Genomic DNA, 19,310 nt, shown 5'->3' with positions numbered 1-19,310 from the left:
TTATTAGGAACGGCCCCTAATATCGGGTCACCGTCTGAGCGGACACTGTCTCGAGTCCACAAGGTGTTGGAAGGTGTCCAGATCCATTCACTCATTATTATTTCAAATTTCAAGAAGTGTATTTTCCCTTCTATAAGGTTTTGTATCACCCTATAGAGTGAACTAATGTTGCTTCATGAAGTCACAATGAAACCTGCTGGATAACGTTAACATATCGAATTACACACCGCTGTGCAGTTTGCCCAGATACTTAACGAAAAACTGAAATGAAATGCGACATTTCCAAATCTAACATGAAACACTACTGTACTGCTATTATGGCTTCCGGTAGACTTTTTTTGCGAGATCATTTTGTAGTTTCTTTGATTACATGATTATTATGTTCATATAGTTGCTGTTTTTTGAAATCTCAATCCTAAAATTCCAGGCGATGCAACACTTTTCTCCAGAGCTGTAGATCTGAACCCATTTCTGGTAGACTGTTTGCAGTTGTGCTGCGTCCACAGCTTTATATAGGAGCTGCAAGGTTGTCACATCACATGGTCAACCTAATTTCCATCCTTAATCCCAGCTGACTTCGGTAGACCGGTCCTAATAAACTGGCCAGGCAGTGTATACTGCATTTAACATGCATTCTATTTATATTCATGTTTCTGTGACAGGTTGGGTTGAACCATATATACATTTGTGAGAAATTAATACTACATAGATATGCTATTAGATACACAGGACAATATTACCCTGTACATTTTCATTAAAAAAAAAAATGATCACACATGGAACCAAGCAGTTCGGGTTAGTGTAGCAGTGGGGAAATAATTAATAGCTGCACACCGTACCTGGGAAGCTTCCTGGCAGACTTGAAAGAGAGAGAGAGAGAGAGACAGACAGAATCAGAAAGAGGATATGACAGACGTATCGTCTTCAAAACCCGACCAGTCTTGCACTTCGTTCGCTACACAGGTCGAAAAATGTGCAGCTTTGAAAGAAACACATGCTATTACAAATGCGGATTTTCATTTTAAAACACGACTATCTTGTTCTAGGTTGAAGGAAGCTCTCAGTTTCTTAGCAGTATTCTCGGGGGTTATCTGTTGGCACTTCCTGGGTCACGTTACTGGCTGAAAGCATGTCAGTCAAAAGGGGAAGCAGCTGATTGGTTAAACAAGGGGTGGGGCTAATTTCACCTTCCAGGCGACGGGAGGAAGTGCAACGCTGCCTGAAAGCATGGCTTGCAAACAGATTTCTTTAACCAAAGCACAGTACCAGATAACTCATTTTAAAAATGAAAAGTTTTACTTTCAGATGTGGGTGTGAGAATCTCAGTTTCCGCTCAGTAATCAGTAGAAACAACAGGCACTCGTGTGTGAAAACGTGAGACCGCTCTGTGCTTTAATTAGATAAACAACTTCTATAAAGTCTCTTGCATTTTATCATTTGTGGCTTCCTTTTTCATCCTAGATTTCCAGTTCCAGCGGTCTGATCTCAGACACAGAAATGAATCAAAACTCCAGAAGCAGTGGGGTGCGTTGATAAATCTGCACACTGCTGGGATATAAGGAATGGAAGACAGACCGGTTTTAATTTGTTAGCTCGACTCTAAGTGTGACTCGCGGTGTCTTCAGTACCTGTGTATCCCAGAGCAGACGATACAGAGTGTGATTCCCAGGTTAATGCTTGCCCAGTCTGGGTTGGGCTCCCCACAGTCACAGCACTGGTCGTTGCCGCGGATACGCTGCACCTGCTCCAGCGCCTGCTTGTCGACGTTCTCCCGACTCTGGCTGGGGAAATCCATCCCGGCTCCGCCCCCTCCTGAAACCGAGGCTGTGCGCTCCAGACGCTGTCAATCAAAAAAAAAAAAAAAAAAAAAAAAAAGCCATCAGACAAACACATGCTGGCCAGCCTGCAGTTCACCGCCACAGCCAGCAGAGGGCAGTAAAATGACAATGCAGGGACAATGTTCTGCAACAACGGCTATTTGTAATCGTTTTAATACATAAAGGACTGTAAAGGAATTTAATGCATGCATGCTGTAAACAAAACACATTCTATGAAATAAATACAATTCTAAAATTTTGCACACCAAATTATCCCCCCCCTCCCTCCCCTCACTGCAGCGAATCCCCGCCACACAGCTGCTCAGGAGACCCGAGGGTTCAGCAGCCTCCAATCCCACGCCCGAGCCAGCTTCCTCTTCCACACCCAGGAGCTCGAGAGCGGACGTCAGCGACCTGCCAGCCCTGCAGGTGTCCGCTCTGAGCTCACTGGACGCCTGGACGGTAGGGTTCGCTGCAGCGCGATGAGGAGAAACAGTCTGAGTTTTGCCTCCCTGACCCGCGGAAGCTCCAGCGCCAATGCGACGCTCCCCCTGGCATCCCCAGGGTATTTCTCACGTGACGGAGCCCTTTATGGTGCCTCGTCGTTTTAAAGCTCAGCTCACCGATCCTGGGCTGTCCTCTCTGTGTTCTTGGAAGGCCGTAGCGATGCTGTTCTGAACCGCCAGGACCCAGGCCTGCTGCTGCCTCTCTGAGTCAGCCTGCAAGAGACAGCTCCTGAAACACAGCGATACAAGAGAGAGAGCTCCTGAAACACAGCGACACAAGAGAGAGAGCTCCTGAAACATAGCGACACAAGAGAGAGAGCTCCTGAAACACAGCGACACAAGAGAGAGAGCTCCTGAAACACAGCGACACGAGAGAGCTCCTGAAACACTGTGACACAAGAGAGAGCTCCTGAAACACAGCGATACAAGAGAGAGAGCTCCTGAAACACAGCGACACAAGAGAGAGAGCTCCTGAAACACAGCGACACAAGAGAGAGCTCCTGAAACACAGCGATACAAGAGAGAGAGCTCCTGAAACACTGCGACACAAGAGAGAGCTCCTGAAACACAGCGATACAAGAGAGAGCTCCTGAAACACAGCGACACAAGAGAGAGCGCTCCTGAAACACAGCGACACAAGAGAGAGAGCTCCTGAAACACAGCGACACAAGAGAGAGAGCTCCTGAAACACAGCGACACAAGAGAGAGCTCCTGAAACATAGCGACACAAGAGAGAGAGCTCCTGAAACACAGCGACACAAGAGAGAGCGCTCCTGAAACACAGCGACACGAGAGAGAGCTCCTGAAACACAGCGACACGAGAGAGAGAGCTCCTGAAACACAGCGACACAAGAGAGAGAGCTCCTGAAACACAGCGACACAAGAGAGAGAGCTCCTGAAACACAGCGACACAAGAGAGAGAGCTCCTGAAACACAGCGACACGAGAGAGAGCTCCTGAAACACAGCGATACAAGAGAGAGAGCTCCTGAAACACAGCGACACAAGAGACATCACTATCCACACAACATATTCACTATACAAGCCAGTTTACTTAAGTTAAATATAATTTGTGGTTCTATGGATGGCCACAAGGGGGTGCAAAAGTGCACGACCAGTTTCTACTCACTTGGAAGGCGACACGACCTCAAAGCAGAAGCGCCGCTCGTTGTCTGGGCATTGCTTCACTGTACAGAGCCGGACATCTTCCACAACCACCGTCACTGCGTCCTGCAAGCACACATACACACACACATCCCCACCATGAGCAACGCCTCGCGCAAGACACTCAGGAGATCAGGTTCTAGGGACAGATTCAGGCTCGGGGGTCCAGTGGTTAGAGAAAGGGGGCTCGATACCAGGAGATTCAAATCCCGGCTCAGCCACTGACTCCCTGTGTGTGTGTGACCCTGAGCAAGTCACTGAACCTCCTTGTGCTCTGTCCTTCGGATGAGACGTCAAACAAACGAGGTCACACTTTTCACTATATATCCGAGCATCTTGTTGGCCTTTTTTTTTATAGCAGGACAGGTAAGATTTAGGGGATGTTAGCTACAATCATTTGAAATTCCACTTCCTTCCTGTGTTACACAGAATAGGGTCCCCCTTCCCCCCCCCAGCTCTTAAAAAAATCACCTTGAGTTTCTTCTGGTAAACCAGCTGGTTGTTTTGGATGGAAAACCAGCGTCTAGGAAAGAGAAGACAGAGAAAATAAATTATCCAAGCTGAACCGCTAACTTCTCACGCACGTTTCACCCCTATAGAAAAGCGATAACATTTCCAACTTCAGATCTCACAAAGTCTCCTCTCCTACAGAACTACAGAGTCAATTTCTACCTGCTTTCCATCTATGTATTGAGACACATGTAACAGACTTAAATTAACCAGTGTTGTAGTTTTCTTTTATAGATTCGAAATGGTGTTCATAATTCAGGTCAGATTAATAGTTATTAGGAGTCCCCTAGTGGTTAGGGCTCTGGACTCTTGACCGGAGGGTCGTGGGTTCAATCCCAGGTGGGGGACACTGCTGCTGTACCCTTGAGCAAGGTACTTTACCTAGATTGCTCCAGTAAAAACCCAACTGTATAAATGGGGAATTGTATGTAAAAATAATGTGATACCTTGTAACAATTGTAAGTCTCCCTGGATAAGGGCGTCTTACAAGAAATAAATAATAATAATAATAATAATAATAATAATTGACCAAAATGTTCTCGAGGAAGGGGGGGGGTCAGGTAAAAGTGCCAGCCCTCCAGACGAGAAGCGTTTCCCATCGACTCAATGCAGAAGCTGCCATGGGAGTGGTACTCGATTGTAAAGGTGAGGGAAGGACAGCTGTTGTTTTGAAGTCCGCCTGCTAATAAATCTATTATTATTATTATTATTTATTAGCAGACGCCCTTATCCAGGGCGACTTACAATTGTTATAAGATATCACATTATTTTTACATACTATTTATACAGTTGGGTTTTTTACTGGAGCAATCTAGGTAAAGTACCTTGCTCAAGGGTACAGCAGCAGTGTCCCCCCACCTGGGATTGAACCCACGACCCTCCGGTCAAGAGTCCAGAGCCCTCACCACTACTCCACACTGCTGCCCCAAATAGGTGTGTTTTGGGTTATTTTAATACTCAATTACTCGGAAACAAAGCGGGTATCGTCACACCGTTAATAATCTCGGCACGGGCCATCGAAGGGATTTTGTGATGAAATCTCCCCCTCTCTCCGGTACTGACCTGCTCCAGGTTTTGAAGGCGTTGCTGGCTCGTTTGTACAGGTAGCCTTCCATGGCGACGCCATTCCGGGCTTCAGGGTTGAACTCCATCATCGAGTCGTCATAGGAAATATCCTGGAGCAGAACAGCACAGGTCAAATCCAAAATTACAGCAGCGCCATCCTCATAGCGGTAACAAAATAAAATCCAGCATCCCTCAGACTGTATATACATGGATCACTTAGTAGAAAGTGTAAAAAAGTGCCTCCTATTTTCTGTTCTGAATGCCCCTTTATCTAATCTCCCATTTCCCTGGTCCTTGTTTCTTTTTTCAGGTCGAAAAAGTCCCCTGGGGTCGACACTGTCAATACCTTTTAGGATTTTGAATGAATCAGATCACCGTCTTCTTTGTTCAAGACTGAATAGATTCAATTCTTTTAGCCTGTCTGCATACGACATGCCTTTTAAACCCGGGATAATTCTGGTCGCTCTTCTTTGCACTCTTTCTAGAGCAGCAATATCCTTTTTGTAACGAGGTGACCAGAACTGAACACAATATTCTAGGTGAGGTCTTACTAATGCAAAGTTTTAACATTACTTCCCTTGATTTAAATTCAACACTTCTCACAATATATCCGAGCATCTTGTTGGCCTTTTTTTATAGCTTCCCCACATTGTCTAGATGAAGACATTTCTGAGTCAACATAAACTCCTAGGTCTTTATTAAAATGTCTCTAAAATGTCGATCCCGATTCCTTCGAAGGAACTCGAATTGGGAACTGATTTTGAAAAGGAACTGGAAATGGCGTGCAGATGGTTCTGCTGGCTGGGGGTTTATACTGGGATCGCAATGGCCGTTCTACCTTCTGCTTGACCGTGACGTGTCGCTGCTCCATGTCTCTCTTATCGCGCGCCGAGTTGAGAACCAGGTGATGGAGCTGGGATGAAAGAAAAGTTACATTATTAAAAGGTGCAACCAACCTTCTAAGACGTAGTGGGGTGGGGAAGCATTTTAGCGTCGCACTGTGCACCACAGGTGAAGGGTGGCAGCCTGTGCAACACTAATATCCTTCCCCAAATGTCAAAGTCTTTAACAGTGGAGGTGGCTACTTTATTAGGACCTGTGCCCCCCCCCCCCCCCCTCTCCGATTTGGCACGGCCCTGGTGGGGGGCATGTTCTCCTGGTATACCCCGGGGCCCTTGATGACTCTGGAAGGCTGAACCAATAGTTTACTGAAGCATCCAGTCCAGCCAACAATGCTGAGCCCTGATGGCTGCTTTCAATAACGCACCCCTCCACTGAGCCAGAATGGATTGAGGATCACGACAGAGACTTCTTCCACGGACACCACAGCGATCTCAATCCGACTGTGTGAAGGATTCGTCATCCCAATCCCCTGCCGGCCTCTCTGCACTCAATATTAACGAGGGAATGGATCTTCCAGCGCCTTGTGGAGTCTGGGTCACGTCAGGGCTGTGATCGGGGTGACCCGATATTAGGGGCAGATCCTAATAAAGTGGCCAGGGCAGAGTAGATATAAGTTAAGGAGACTCTCAGACATTATTTTAAATTGAATCGAAGCAGTCAGGCGTCCACATCGGAAATCTCCTGGAAGCTGTACAGACACAGATAACCTGAACGTCGCTGTGTGTCAGGATCAAAGGTCAACTCGGCAAACAGGAAACAGGAAGGCGCTCACCTTCCTGTCTCACTTTCACACAAAACAGACATTTGGAGGACGAGCGATCTCTGTGCCAGAGAGACCGCACTGTGTGTTTTCAACCCAAGGAAAAAATAGTGGCTTTTAAAACACCATTATTGAACGAACCATTTGTTTTGTTTTCTTTTAAATCAGATTAATAGCAGTTAACGTTACAAATCTATGAGATCGTTCAATTGGTTTCTCCTAGCTTCAAACGGCAGGCATCCCTGGAAGGAGACTAGAACTCCAGCTCCTGAACTTATAGTCCTAGTTAGGGGCGGCATTTTTCTCAGGTAAAAAACCGGGCTCATTTTTGACGCCATTTCGTGGTCTAAAAACAGGTATTAAGATATTTCACTATTCATTTATTAAAAGCAGAAAAAAACACAGCATTGTCCCATTCAAAATGGAACATGTTCTCTGGATATTAAACAGCAAATGGTTCTAAATACTGAAAAGCAGACCTGACAAACTGTACTGCGGACCTCAAGAGAAAGTTGTTGTGTAGTGTCTAAACTGGAGAGTAAATGAATCGGTGCCCCACAACCTTATCTGGAGCGCTGCCTATGAGCATCAGGTTCAGAATCTCTTAATATCACTTCAAAGGAGTCAGCCAAACCGGACCAGGTGTCTATCAGGAATTCAATAACCTGGCAAACGAAACACAGCACTGACACGACAAATATGTCCCGTTGTGCTGCAGAATTCACATCAAAACTACAGCATTGATGACACTGGGGGCTGCAGAGCGTCTAACCTCATCTCGCCAACAGGGGGCAGAGTCCTCAACCGCAGTTCATCACACAACACTGCCCCCTTGACAACAGGCTTCGGAAGCGAGAGACCGACGTGACCTGCCAGGTCGCTTTCACAAGAGCAAGGCCTGGAGAGGAAGTGGCTGAGCTGAGGACTGCAAGCACAGAGCAACCCTTCCTGTCTGCAGCACAGACACTGCTGAGGGAGCCAAATCAGACCCCAAGCACAACATGTGTGAGAGAAGAGAGCTTCTATCACAGCCAGTCTAGTGTAGAGAAGAGAGCTTCTATCACAGCCAGTCTAGTGTAGAGAAGAGAGTTTCTATCACAGCCAGTCTAGTGTAGAGAAGAGAGCTTCTATCACAGCCAGTCTAGTGTAGAGAAGAGAGTTTCTATCACAGCCAGTCTAGTGTAGAGAAGAGAGCTTCTATCACAGCCAGTCTAGTGTAGAGAAGAGAGTTTCTATTCTATCACAGCCAGTCTAGTATAGAGAAGAGTTTCTATCACAGCCAGTCTAGTGCAGAGAAGAGAGCTTCTATCACAGCCAGTCTAGTGTAGAGAAGAGAGCTTCTATCACAGCCAGTCTAGTGTAGAGAAGAGAGCTTCTATCACAGCCAGTCTAGTGTAGAGAAGAGAGTTTCTATCACAGCCAGTCTAGTGTAGAGAAGAGTGTTTCTATCACAGCCAGTCTAGTGTAGAGAACAGAGTTTCTATCACAGCCAGTCTAGTGTAGAGAAGAGAGTTTCTCTGATGTCTTTAACGGGTGATGGGGTACCAGCCAGACCTGGGTCAATTAACTAATCTTACAATTACAGCAGAATTCTTTGCTGAAATTCCGATTCCAATTCCAATTATTTTTTGTTCAATTCCAATTACACTAAAAAAGTAACATAAACCACTCTCCACATGAACATGTTTACTCGACCTGTTTATCTTAAATAACCCAGCAATGACCACAGCTACAAACACAGAAACGTGCTATAAAAATCCAATAACGACCAAGCGACAAATGAATGATTAACTGAACTGTAATTGATCAATTACATGGCGTAATTACAATTACGCAGGCGGGCAAGAGGTTCCGCTGCAATTGCATTGTAACCGAAATGAATTACAAAATCACCCGACTGCACTGTAATTGAAATTCAATTACAAATTACACAATTACAATTATAATTGAAATTACACATTACACAATTACAATTCGAATGGACTCCAGATTTATTTTTGTAAAAATAAAACTAAACAACAATGCAACACTCTTTCCACGTATGCGTTTGGGTTTACATCTCCAGTTCGTGTGGCATTGCACAAGTCAGCTTCCCATGTGGTTGCCAGCGATTATCACACATCTAGATTTCTTCACTAACCTAAACCATTTTGAATAACTCTGACCCCTTTGGGAATAGGCCAGCTATCCCGCTGCAGTCTCCGCTAATAAACAGAGGCATTGAATCTAAGATAACACTTTGTGTGTCTCAGATTACTGTGTGTTTAGATAGCAGTTACACAGTAAACACACATGCGCTTGCACGTCACCGCAATGGGATGATGCATAGCTGCAATGCACTTAATATGAAAATCCTTTTGCACAAGCCATCGGAGGACAACACAGATCTGAATGGCTCCACTGAAGACCTGCAGGCGCCCTGTCAGCCACAGGGGTCGCTGGTGAGCGGTGATCCGTGGATTCCCCTGCCGACCTGAGCCCTCCCTACCCGGACGGCACTCGGCCAGTTGTGCGCCGCCCCTAGGAACCCCCGGTCACGGTTGGCAAATGCCTGGATTCGAACCCGCGATCTCCAGGCGCATCCTGCACTCCACGCGGAGAGCCTTTACAGGATGCACCATTCAGGAGCCCCTAACTTTACAACGTTAAAGGAGCGAAAGGGTTCATTTTTTACTTGGAACCCCAAGGAAAGGAACTTAGAAACTCATAGAATGCAGCTGCGTACCGAACGTGAACTCAGAGGCATCCCTGTGACTGCAGCTGGATAAACGCTGAGCTGACTTTGCAATGCGAAGTCTTACCTGCCCTGCCAGATCTTTCCTGTACTCCTCCAGCTCTCTGAAGGAATCGTACCCTTGAGCGAAGAACGTGGCCTGAGCCTCCACCAGAGACAACATCTGCAAGAGACAGGATCTCATTACACTGAAAACCTGCTACAGGATTATTAATATTATTATTATTATGAATGAGTCATTTAGCAGACACTTTTATCCAAAGCGACTTAGAGACTAGGGGGTGAACTCTGCATCATCAACAACTGCTGCTGCTGCAGAGTCACTTCCTCGTTTGTTTGACGTCCCATCCGAAGGACGGAGCACAAGGAGGTTCAGTGACTTGCTCAGGGTCACACATAGTGAGTCAGTGGCTGAGCTGGGATTGAACCCAGAACCTTCTGATATCAAGCCCCTTTCTCTAACCACTGGACCACCAAGTATCCTATAGAGGCGAGGCCAAATGGTATTAAATAAACACAAACACAGCTATTTATTAGTGTGCCAATTACAAAACAAGAAATCGCTGTCCTTCCCTCACCTTTACAATCCAGTTCAACTCAATGGCAGTTATCTTCCATGTCTGACAATGACAATATGTAGCAAAACTGACAAACGCAACTGTTTCTACACACAAGTGTGACCTTTCCTTAAACCTAACCCGAGCTGTCGCCGTGGAAACTGGGAGGTGTAGTTCTTTGTCGACTTTAAATCAGAGAGAACACCCCTGCCCAGGACTACAATCCCACAATGCACTGCAGAGATGATGCATTTCTAAGGAAACAAAGAAACGTGACAACGTTTTAAGATCAATCAGCTACGAGAAGCTGACGTTGGCCAAACGGCCGTGTCTCATAAGTCAGTATTCTAATGTTATGTTTACTAAAACACGTGTGTCTTTCAAAACTACACATTTGAGACCTATGAAAATGAATGGAAGCATGGGTCATTGGATTATTGTGTTAGCTTCAGTGTGTCGGTTATTGACAGGGGCTTGTTTATCGAAATGCATTGAAGAATTTACTCACAGCTGATAAAACTTCAGTCTTTTTCTTTGACTCAATAACGGTGATCTAGAAAAGAAAAAAAAACACACACAAACATGAAAACTGTTTATTTACCAATAAAATACTATTTTACACCAAGAGATCCAAGAGTTTACATTTCTGTAAAACAATACATTCGTTTTGGTGCACTACAAGTCAGTTTAATGTTCTGTCCCTTATAAAAATGAGCCATAATAATAGCATAGCAAAGTGTAATAAAGCACAGTGAAAGCAAAGCATAGGGAGGCATTGTAAAGCACAGAAAGGTGTGGTAAAGCATAGGGAAGCATTGTAAAAGCACAGAGAGGTATGGTAAAGCATAGGGAAGCATTGTGAAGCACAGAGAGGTCTGGTAAAGCACAGGGAAGCATTGTAAAGCACAGAGAGGTGTGGTAAAGCATAGGGAAGCATTGTAAAGCACAGAGAGGTCTGGTAAAGCATAGGGAAGCATTGTAAAGCACAGAGAGGTGTGGTAAAGCATAGGGAAGCATTGTAAAGCACAGAGAGGTGTGGTAAAGCACAGGGAAGCATTGTAAAGCACAGAGAGGTGTGGTAAAGCACAGGGAAGCATTGTAAAGCACAGAGAGGTGTGGTAAAGCATAGGGAGGCATTGTAAAGCACAGAGAGGTCTGGTAAAGCATAGGGAAGCATTGTAAAGCACAGAGAGGTCTGGTAAAGCATAGGGAAGCATTGTAAAGCACAGAGAGGTGTGGTAAAGCATAGGGAAGCATTGTAAAGCACAGAGAGGTGTGGTAAAGCATAGGGAAGCATTGTAAAGCACAGAGAGGTCTGGTAAAGCATAGGGAAGCATTGTAAAGCACAGAGAGGTGTGGTAAAGCATAGGGAAGCATTGTAAAGCACAGAGAGGTCTGGTAAAGCATAGGGAAGCATTGTAAAGCACAGAGAGGTGTGGTAAAGCATAGGGAAGCATTGTAAAGCACAGAGAGGTCTGGTAAAAAATTATATTAAAAAACAAACCATGATAAACTAACCCTTATAAAAGTTTCTCGTAGTAAAAGCACAGCAAAGGGTTTACATGAGTTTATATGGAGCCCATTATACTGCAGTGACTAGCATTCAGTCACAGCGTTCACAATTGTACCATATTCCTATTTCTATTTTATAATACTTGCATGCTTTTTTTTTCAGTTATGGCAGGGCAACTTTTCAAACTCTGTAGAGTTCACACAAAACGTTTAAAAAATGTTTAAAAAAATCGCAGCCAAAACAGTGGCGAAGCACTAGTGCAATGCAGTCTTCCGGGCCCTTGGTGGCGCTGTGCTGCTCACCTGCAGTACGTAGTCCAGCGCCTCGTTGCGGAAGGCCCTCCTGGCAGTGAGCAGGGCGGTGCTGGCCTCGTCCACCTCGTGCTGTTTGTTGCGCGGCGCCTGTGCATTGCGGATCAGAGAGTTCTCCAGACTCTCGCTGCTCTTATCAAACTCCTTCTTGGTGTCTTTGAACCTCTTCACATCCCTGAGAACACAGACGAAAGAAACTCAGAGATCTCCATTCAGGAGACAGGACTAGAACCGGCCGGCCAGAAGATTTAGTTAGCTAGAACTGCTTTTTTTTAAGAAACAGATTTGAAATACTCACTCTTTTACAAAATTCTGGATTTGCTGTTTGACTGACTTCTGAGTCGTTTCAATGAGCTCCTGAAAATCAAAAGGGATCAGGAAACATAAACCTCACGGTGCGATCAACAGACTTTCAACACGGAACAGAAGAAAGAAATGTGGAAACGAGAAGAGAATCCAGGGATGCAAATAAGACTCCCGTTGCACAGCAGTGTGATCCATTCCTGGTTTTACTAGGAGTTTAATAATAAGACACACAAGAGCTTGTTACCTAGACACACAAGCTAATAAAACCTGGAGTGGGTGACACTGCTGTGCAATAGGAGTCTTATTCCCATCCCTGCATTTATAACTCCCTGTGTTTCCTATCTTCTGTTGTAAACTTTAATCAGCTTCCATTTCTGCCCAATGGGTAAAGATCTGGAACATCTGTTGACTAATTAAGCCAGTAATTGGTGCAATTAAGTAACGTGGAGACCCCTGAACTACAGCACTGTATAATCTTAGTATAACGTGCCTCTCTTCACAGCCCTACTCACCCCCTGGGCTTCAATCATCACATTCAGCTTGCTGGAAAACTTCTCCAAACATTCCTGTAAAATAAAAGCAACAGTTCTTTGAGAGTTAGGACAGGAGAGTGTGGAAGGTATGGAACGGGGTTAACATACCACTCTGCTGCATCCTACCTCACATCCTAGTTCATATTATTATTATTTGCACTGACTGTAAACTCCACTGTATTTAAATATTGTTTTTGCACTGTAAGCTTGTACTGGTAAAGGCGTCTGCCAAATAAACTAATAATAATAATAATAATAATAATAATAATAATAATAATGACAGGTCCAGGATCTCACCCTCATCATGTCGTCCCCTCTGGAGTACTGGCCGAGCTCTCGAACCCCGGCCACAAACTGACGGCTGTTACTGCAATACACACGTCCTGACTCCAGCATGGTGTTGCACTGCTTCACAAGCTAGAGACACACACGCACACAGAGACACACACACACACACACACAGAGACACACGCAGAGACACACACACGCACACGCACACAGAGACACACACACACACACAGACACACAGAGATGCACGCACGCACACAGAGACACACACACGCACACGCACACAGAGATGCACGCACGCACACAGAGACACACACACACGCGCACACAGAGACACACACACGCACACAGAGACACACACACGCACACGCACACAGAGAGACACACATGCGCACAGAGACACACACACAGAGACACACGCACGCACGCACACACACAGAGACACGCACACACAGACACACACACACACACAGAGACACACGCACGCACACACACAGACACACGCACGCACACACACACAGAGAGACACACATGCGCACAGAGACACACACACAGAGACACACGCACGCACGCACACACACAGAGACACACGCATGCACACACGCACACAGAGACGCACGCACGCACACAGAGACACACACACACACACAGAGTCACACACAGAGAGACACACATGCGCACAGAGACACACACAGAGAGACACGCACGCACACACACACAGAGACACGCACACACAGACACACACACACACAGAGACACACGCACGCACACACACACCCACGCACATACACACACACAAAGACACACACATACAGACACAGACGCACACACACACACACACAGACACACACACACAGACACAGGGAGTAGGAGGGTTGAAAGGTCACACTGTCACATGATCATGGTTTGAAATGGAACGTGGAAGGCTGTACGGTTTCTTACGTTTCTCCAGACAAGCTCAGAGCAGCTCCAAACCAGACTGAGAGCCATATAATGACAATACCGGAGCATCAGAACCACTACGAACGAGTGGCTGCGTCATTAAATATTCAAGGAAACCATAAAAAAAAGGATCAGCGTTGTTTCTCACCTTGTCCAATTTGGCCTCCAGTTCCGTTACATCGCTTTCCACCGTCTCGATGGCTGCCCTGAAGACGTGGAAACAGAAGGGCAAAGTTTGAACCTGCTCTGCATTTCTTTAAGAAGTACACGGAGCTCCCTGTCAATCTAACACGCATCAGCATCACTTCCCTGACCTCACACGCTGCGCTGTGAGAGAGACACACACTGTGTTCAACATGCGATTCCAAGCCTCGTTCCTCACTGTTCCAATTCCATGACATGAACCCTTGAGCCCACCCGGGTCCCAAATAGTTCTGATATTCCCTTAAGGTCATTTCGCAGATTCCCCTCCCCATGCTTTTTCAATGCATTTACCATAGTTTACCAGGGTTTGTTTTATAATATGCTTTACCAGACCTCTCTGTGCTTTACAATGCTTCCCTATGCTTTACCACACCTCTCTGTGCTTTACAATGCTTCCCTATGCTTTACCAGACCTCTCTGTGCTTTACAATGCTTCCCTATGCTTTACCACACCTCTCTGTGCTTTACAATGCTTCCCTATGCTTTACCACACCTCTCTGTGCTTTACAATGCTTCCCTATGCTTTACCAGACCTCTCTGTGCTTTACAATGCTTCCCTATGCTTTACCAGACCTCTCTGTGCTTTACAATGCTCCCCTATGCTTTACCACACCTCTCTGTGCTTTACAATGCTTCCCTATGCTTTACCAGACCTCTCTGTGCTTTACAATGCTTCCCTATGCTTTACCAGACCTCTCTGTGCTTTACAATGCTTCCCTATGTTTTACCATACCTCTCTGTGCTTTACAATGCTTCCCTATGTTTTACCATACCTCTCTGTGCTTTGCAATGCTTCCCTATGCTTTACCACGCCTCTCTGTGCTTTACAATGCTTCCCTATGCTTTACCAGACCTCTCTGTGCTTTACAATGCTTGCCTATGCTTTACCAGACCTCTCTGTGCTTTACAATGCGTCCCTATGCTTTACCAGACCTCTCTGTGCTTTACAATGCTTGCCTATGCTTTACCAGACCTCTCTGTGCTTTACAATGCTTGCCTATGCTTTACCAGACCTCTCTGTGCTTTACAATGCTTGCCTATGCTTTACCAGACCTCTCTGTGCTTTACAATGCGTCCCTATGCTTTACCAGACCTCTCTGTGCTTTACAATGCTCCCCTATGCTTTACCACACCTCTCTGTGCTTTACAATGCTTCCCTATGCTTTACCAGACCTCTCTGTGCTTTACAATGCTTCCCTATGCTTTACCACACCTCTCTGTGCTTTACAATGCTTCCCTATGCTTTACCACACCTCTCTGTGCTTTACAATGCTTCCCTATGCTTTACCAGACCTCTCTGTGCTTTACAATGCTCCCCTATGCTTTACCACACCTCTCTGTGCTTTGCAATGCTTCCCTATGCTTTACCACGCCTCTCTGTGCTTTACAATGCTTCCCTATGCTTTACCAGACCTCTCTGTGCTTTACAATGCTTCCCTATGCTTTACCAGACCTCTCTGTGCTTTACAATGCTTCCCTATGCTTTACCAGACCTCTCTGTGCTTTACAATGCTTCCCTATGCTTTACCATACCTCTCTGTGCTTTACAATGCTTCCCTATGCTTTACCAGACCTCTCTGTGCTTTACAATGCTTCCCTATGCTTTACCAGACCTCTCTGTGCTTTACAATGCTTCCCTATGCTTTACCATACCTCTCTGTGTTTTACAATGCTTCCCTATGCTTTACCACACCTCTCTGTGCTTTACAATGCTTCCCTATGCTTTACCAGACCTCTCTGTGCTTTACAATGCACATTTCCCATCACCCTCCTGTTCACACATGTAACAGATTTACCAGTGAGCAGGAGGATGATGGGAAATGTAGTTCTGAGAGGTCCATGCGGGTACATGGGAAGCCATCTTGAGGCAGGGAATGCAATTTAAAAGTTTTAAAAAGTGGTCAAAATAATAAAAAAAAAAAAAAATGAAACACACACCTTATATTCCTACATTGTTAACAAACTTTGATGCATATTCAAAATTCAAAAAAGTTTTGCATCACCTAGAATTTTAGGATTGAGACATCATTTATATAAAAAAAAAACACAACTAAATGAACATAATTTAGATATTTTATCTCACATCACGTAACCAAAGAAACTACAAAATCATATCTCAAGTGCCTACCGGAAACCGTAACAGCAGTACAGTAGCATTTCATGTTAGATTTCGAAATGTCACATTTTTTCTAGTTGGTTTTTCGTTATGTGGGAACTACAAAGCGGTGTGTAATTCAATATGTTATTCAGCAGGTTTCATTCGACTTTATGAAGCATGACTTCATTCTAGAGGGCGATGCAAAACTTTTGGCCAGAGCTGTAGAAGAAATTATTCATACGTATAGGTTTTCCATGAGGGCCTTAAAAAAAAAAAAATTGAAATGGACAGCCCCAATACTCAAACAAAGAGCTTGCTGTCTAAACCCAATGGCTGCTGCTGTCATTCAAAGCGAGCCCTGATTGGCTGAGCAGATCCAGCAGCACTATTTCCACACTGTGGTTAAAACGCGCTTCCTGTCAGTTTTGACAGAGCTGCTTCCACAGACGACAAACCAGCAGCAACATTTCGCATTCCAACGTGCGCTCAAGAGAGCTTTTCATATTTAAAATCAGCTTCTTCTTTGCTATTGTTGTTTTGTTTTGTTTTTAAGCTGGTTCCTAGTCGATTTGAATATGAAAGGAAAAAAAAAAAAAACTGGCTTGACATCTTTTTAAGGGCTCCTGTTGCTGCGGTAACCCTCACTTCCTGTCTTTATCACTCCACTGCATCGGTACTGCTGATTTCCTGTTAGCTCGCCTCAGGTTGCCTAGCAACGGGAGGTTGTAACAGGCCTTTAATAAGTAGCAGGCTGTGGTAGACCATTTCTCTCTCTCTCTCTCTCTCTCTCTCTCTCTCTCTCTCTCTCTCCTTTACAATGCTTCCCTATGCTTTACCAGACCTCTCTGTGCTTTACAATGCTTCCCTATGCTTTACCATACCTCTCTGTGCTTAACAATGCTTCCCTATGCTTTACCAGACCTCTCTGTGCTTTACAATGCTTCCCTATGCTTTACCAGACCTCTCTGTGCTTTACAATGCTTCCCTATGCTTTACCACACCTCTCTGTGCTTTACAATGCTTCCCTATGCTTTACCAGACCTCTCTGTGCTTTACAATGCTTCCCTATGCTTTACCAGACCTCTCTGTGCTTTACAATGCTTCCCTGTGCTTTACCAGACCTCTCTGTGCTTTACAATGCTTCCCTATACTTTACCAGACCTCTCTGTGCTTTACAATGCTTTCCTATGCTTTACCAGACCTCTCTGTGCTTTACAATGCTTCCCTATGCTTTACCATACCTGTCTGTGCTTTACAATGCTTCCCTGTGCTTTACCACACCTCTCTGTGATTTTAGTATAAAGGTAATGCTAAACGTTTGAGTTAGAACTTCTGATTGGGCAGCCCTGCACAGAAAGATATGGAGCAGACAGAGAGTCAGGACAGAGAGTCAAGACGGAGAGTCAGGACAGAGAGTCAGGACAGAGAGTCAAGACGGAGAGTCAGGACAGAGAGTCAGGACAGAGAGTCAGGACAGACAGCTTCAGGAGGCCTCCTCGGGATCTTCGAGTGCATCTCGACGCTGATGTCATGCATCATGAGACACTCCCCCGTGTTGTACATGTCTTTACAGGGCACTGGAAATATCAATGCTATCAGGAAGTGTGATCATCACTGTGTCTCTCACAACCCAGGCAGGAAACACTGCTGAGAGAGAGAGAGAGAGAGAGAGAGAGAGAGAGAGAGAGAGAGAGAGAGACAGAGACAGAGAGAGAGAGAGAGACAGACACACACAGAGACAGAAATGAGAGACAGATATGAGACAGAGACAGAAATGAGAGAGAAAGAGAGACAGAGAGAGACAGAGAGAGAGAGAGAGAGAGAGAGAGACAGAGACAGAGAGAGAGACAGAGAGAGAGAGACAGAGAGAGAGAGAGAGAGAGAGAGAGACAGAGACAGAGACAGAGACAGAAATGAGAAAGAGAGAAAGAGAAACGAGAGAAAGAGAAATCACAAGGAAAGACAGAAAGAAAACTAGAAGGAAAACACGACCAAACTGTCCGCAGTCTGTGTTCATGTGGTGAGAATTTCCCAGCATTCCTACACTGACAGGCTGGTGATTTATTTATGAGGTAAATGTTACTTCTGTAGCTGCAGGAAGAATGCCAAGGGCAAACACGTTTAGGTTTTAAGGTGGAAGGATCAAGACACACTGCAGAGCGCTCTAGCAGTATAGGAAAGAGAACTCCACTCTCCACACTGCAGAGCGCTCTAGCAGTATAGGAAAGAGAACTCCACTCTCCACACTGCAGAGCGCTCTAGCAGTATAGGAAAGAGAACTCCACTCTCCACACTGCAGAGCGCTCTAGCAGTATAGGAAAGAGAACTCCACTCTCCACACTGCAGAGCGCTCTAGCAGTATAGGAAAGAGAACTCCACTCGCCACACTGCAGAGCGCTCTAGCAGTATAGGAAAGAGAACTCCACTCTCCACACTGCAGAGCGCTCTAGCAGTATAGGAAAGAGAACTCCACTCGCCACACTGCAGAGCGCTCTAGCAGTATAGGAAAGAGAACTCCACTCTCCACACTGCAGAGCGCTCTAGCAGTATAGGAAAGAGAACTCCACTCTCCACACTGCAGAGCGCTCTAGCAGTATAGGAAAGAGAACTCCACTCTCCACACTGCAGAGCGCTCTAGCAGTATAGGAAAGAGAACTCCACTCGCCACACTGCAGAGCGCTCTAGCAGTATAGGAAAGAGAACTCCACTCGCCACACTGCAGAGCGCTCTAGCAGTATAGGAAAGAGAACTCCACTCTCCACACTGCAGAGCGCTCTAGCAGTATAGGAAAGAGAACTCCACTCTCCACACTGCAGAGCGCTCTAGCAGTATAGGAAAGAGAACTCCACTCTCCACACTGCAGAGCGCTCTAGCAGTATAGGAAAGAGAACTCCACTCGCCACACTGCAGAGCGCTCTAGCAGTACAGGAAAGAGAACTCCACTCGCCACACTGCAGAGCGCTCTAGCAGTACAGGAAAGAGAACTCCACTCTCCACACTGCAGAGCGCTCTAGCAGTACAGGAAAGAGAACTCCACTCTCCACACTGCAGAGCGCTCTAGCAGTACAGGAAAGAGAACTCCACTCTCCACACTGCAGAGC

The 19,310-nt window shown here is 45.6% G+C and overlaps 1 protein-coding gene across 3 annotated transcripts in view; it reads right to left on the bottom strand.

The window, feature by feature from the left end:
- LOC117968835 (arf-GAP with coiled-coil, ANK repeat and PH domain-containing protein 1-like) overlaps positions 1 to 19,310 on the bottom strand; it is a 34,199-nt gene that overhangs the window by 12,821 nt on the left and 2,068 nt on the right. For all 3 annotated transcript variants that reach the window (XM_059015625.1, XM_059015626.1, XM_059015624.1), the window contains 13 exons: positions 14,056 to 14,113; positions 12,975 to 13,094; positions 12,657 to 12,710; positions 12,137 to 12,195; positions 11,830 to 12,013; positions 10,523 to 10,567; positions 9,525 to 9,620; positions 5,899 to 5,973; positions 5,058 to 5,170; positions 3,957 to 4,008; positions 3,451 to 3,551; positions 2,441 to 2,552; positions 1,629 to 1,840 (listed from right to left, as the gene is read on the bottom strand). In XM_059015625.1, the coding sequence (XP_058871608.1) occupies positions 1,629 to 1,840; positions 2,441 to 2,552; positions 3,451 to 3,551; positions 3,957 to 4,008; positions 5,058 to 5,170; positions 5,899 to 5,973; positions 9,525 to 9,620; positions 10,523 to 10,567; positions 11,830 to 12,013; positions 12,137 to 12,195; positions 12,657 to 12,710; positions 12,975 to 13,094; positions 14,056 to 14,113 (1,281 nt within the window). The remainder of the gene's footprint in view (positions 1 to 1,628; positions 1,841 to 2,440; positions 2,553 to 3,450; positions 3,552 to 3,956; positions 4,009 to 5,057; positions 5,171 to 5,898; positions 5,974 to 9,524; positions 9,621 to 10,522; positions 10,568 to 11,829; positions 12,014 to 12,136; positions 12,196 to 12,656; positions 12,711 to 12,974; positions 13,095 to 14,055; positions 14,114 to 19,310) is intronic.

Source organism: Acipenser ruthenus, chromosome 50 (genome assembly GCF_902713425.1).
Source record: "Acipenser ruthenus chromosome 50, fAciRut3.2 maternal haplotype, whole genome shotgun sequence".
NCBI lineage: Eukaryota > Metazoa > Chordata > Actinopteri > Acipenseriformes > Acipenseridae > Acipenser > Acipenser ruthenus.
This window is presented reverse-complemented; position numbering and strand designations above follow the sequence as displayed.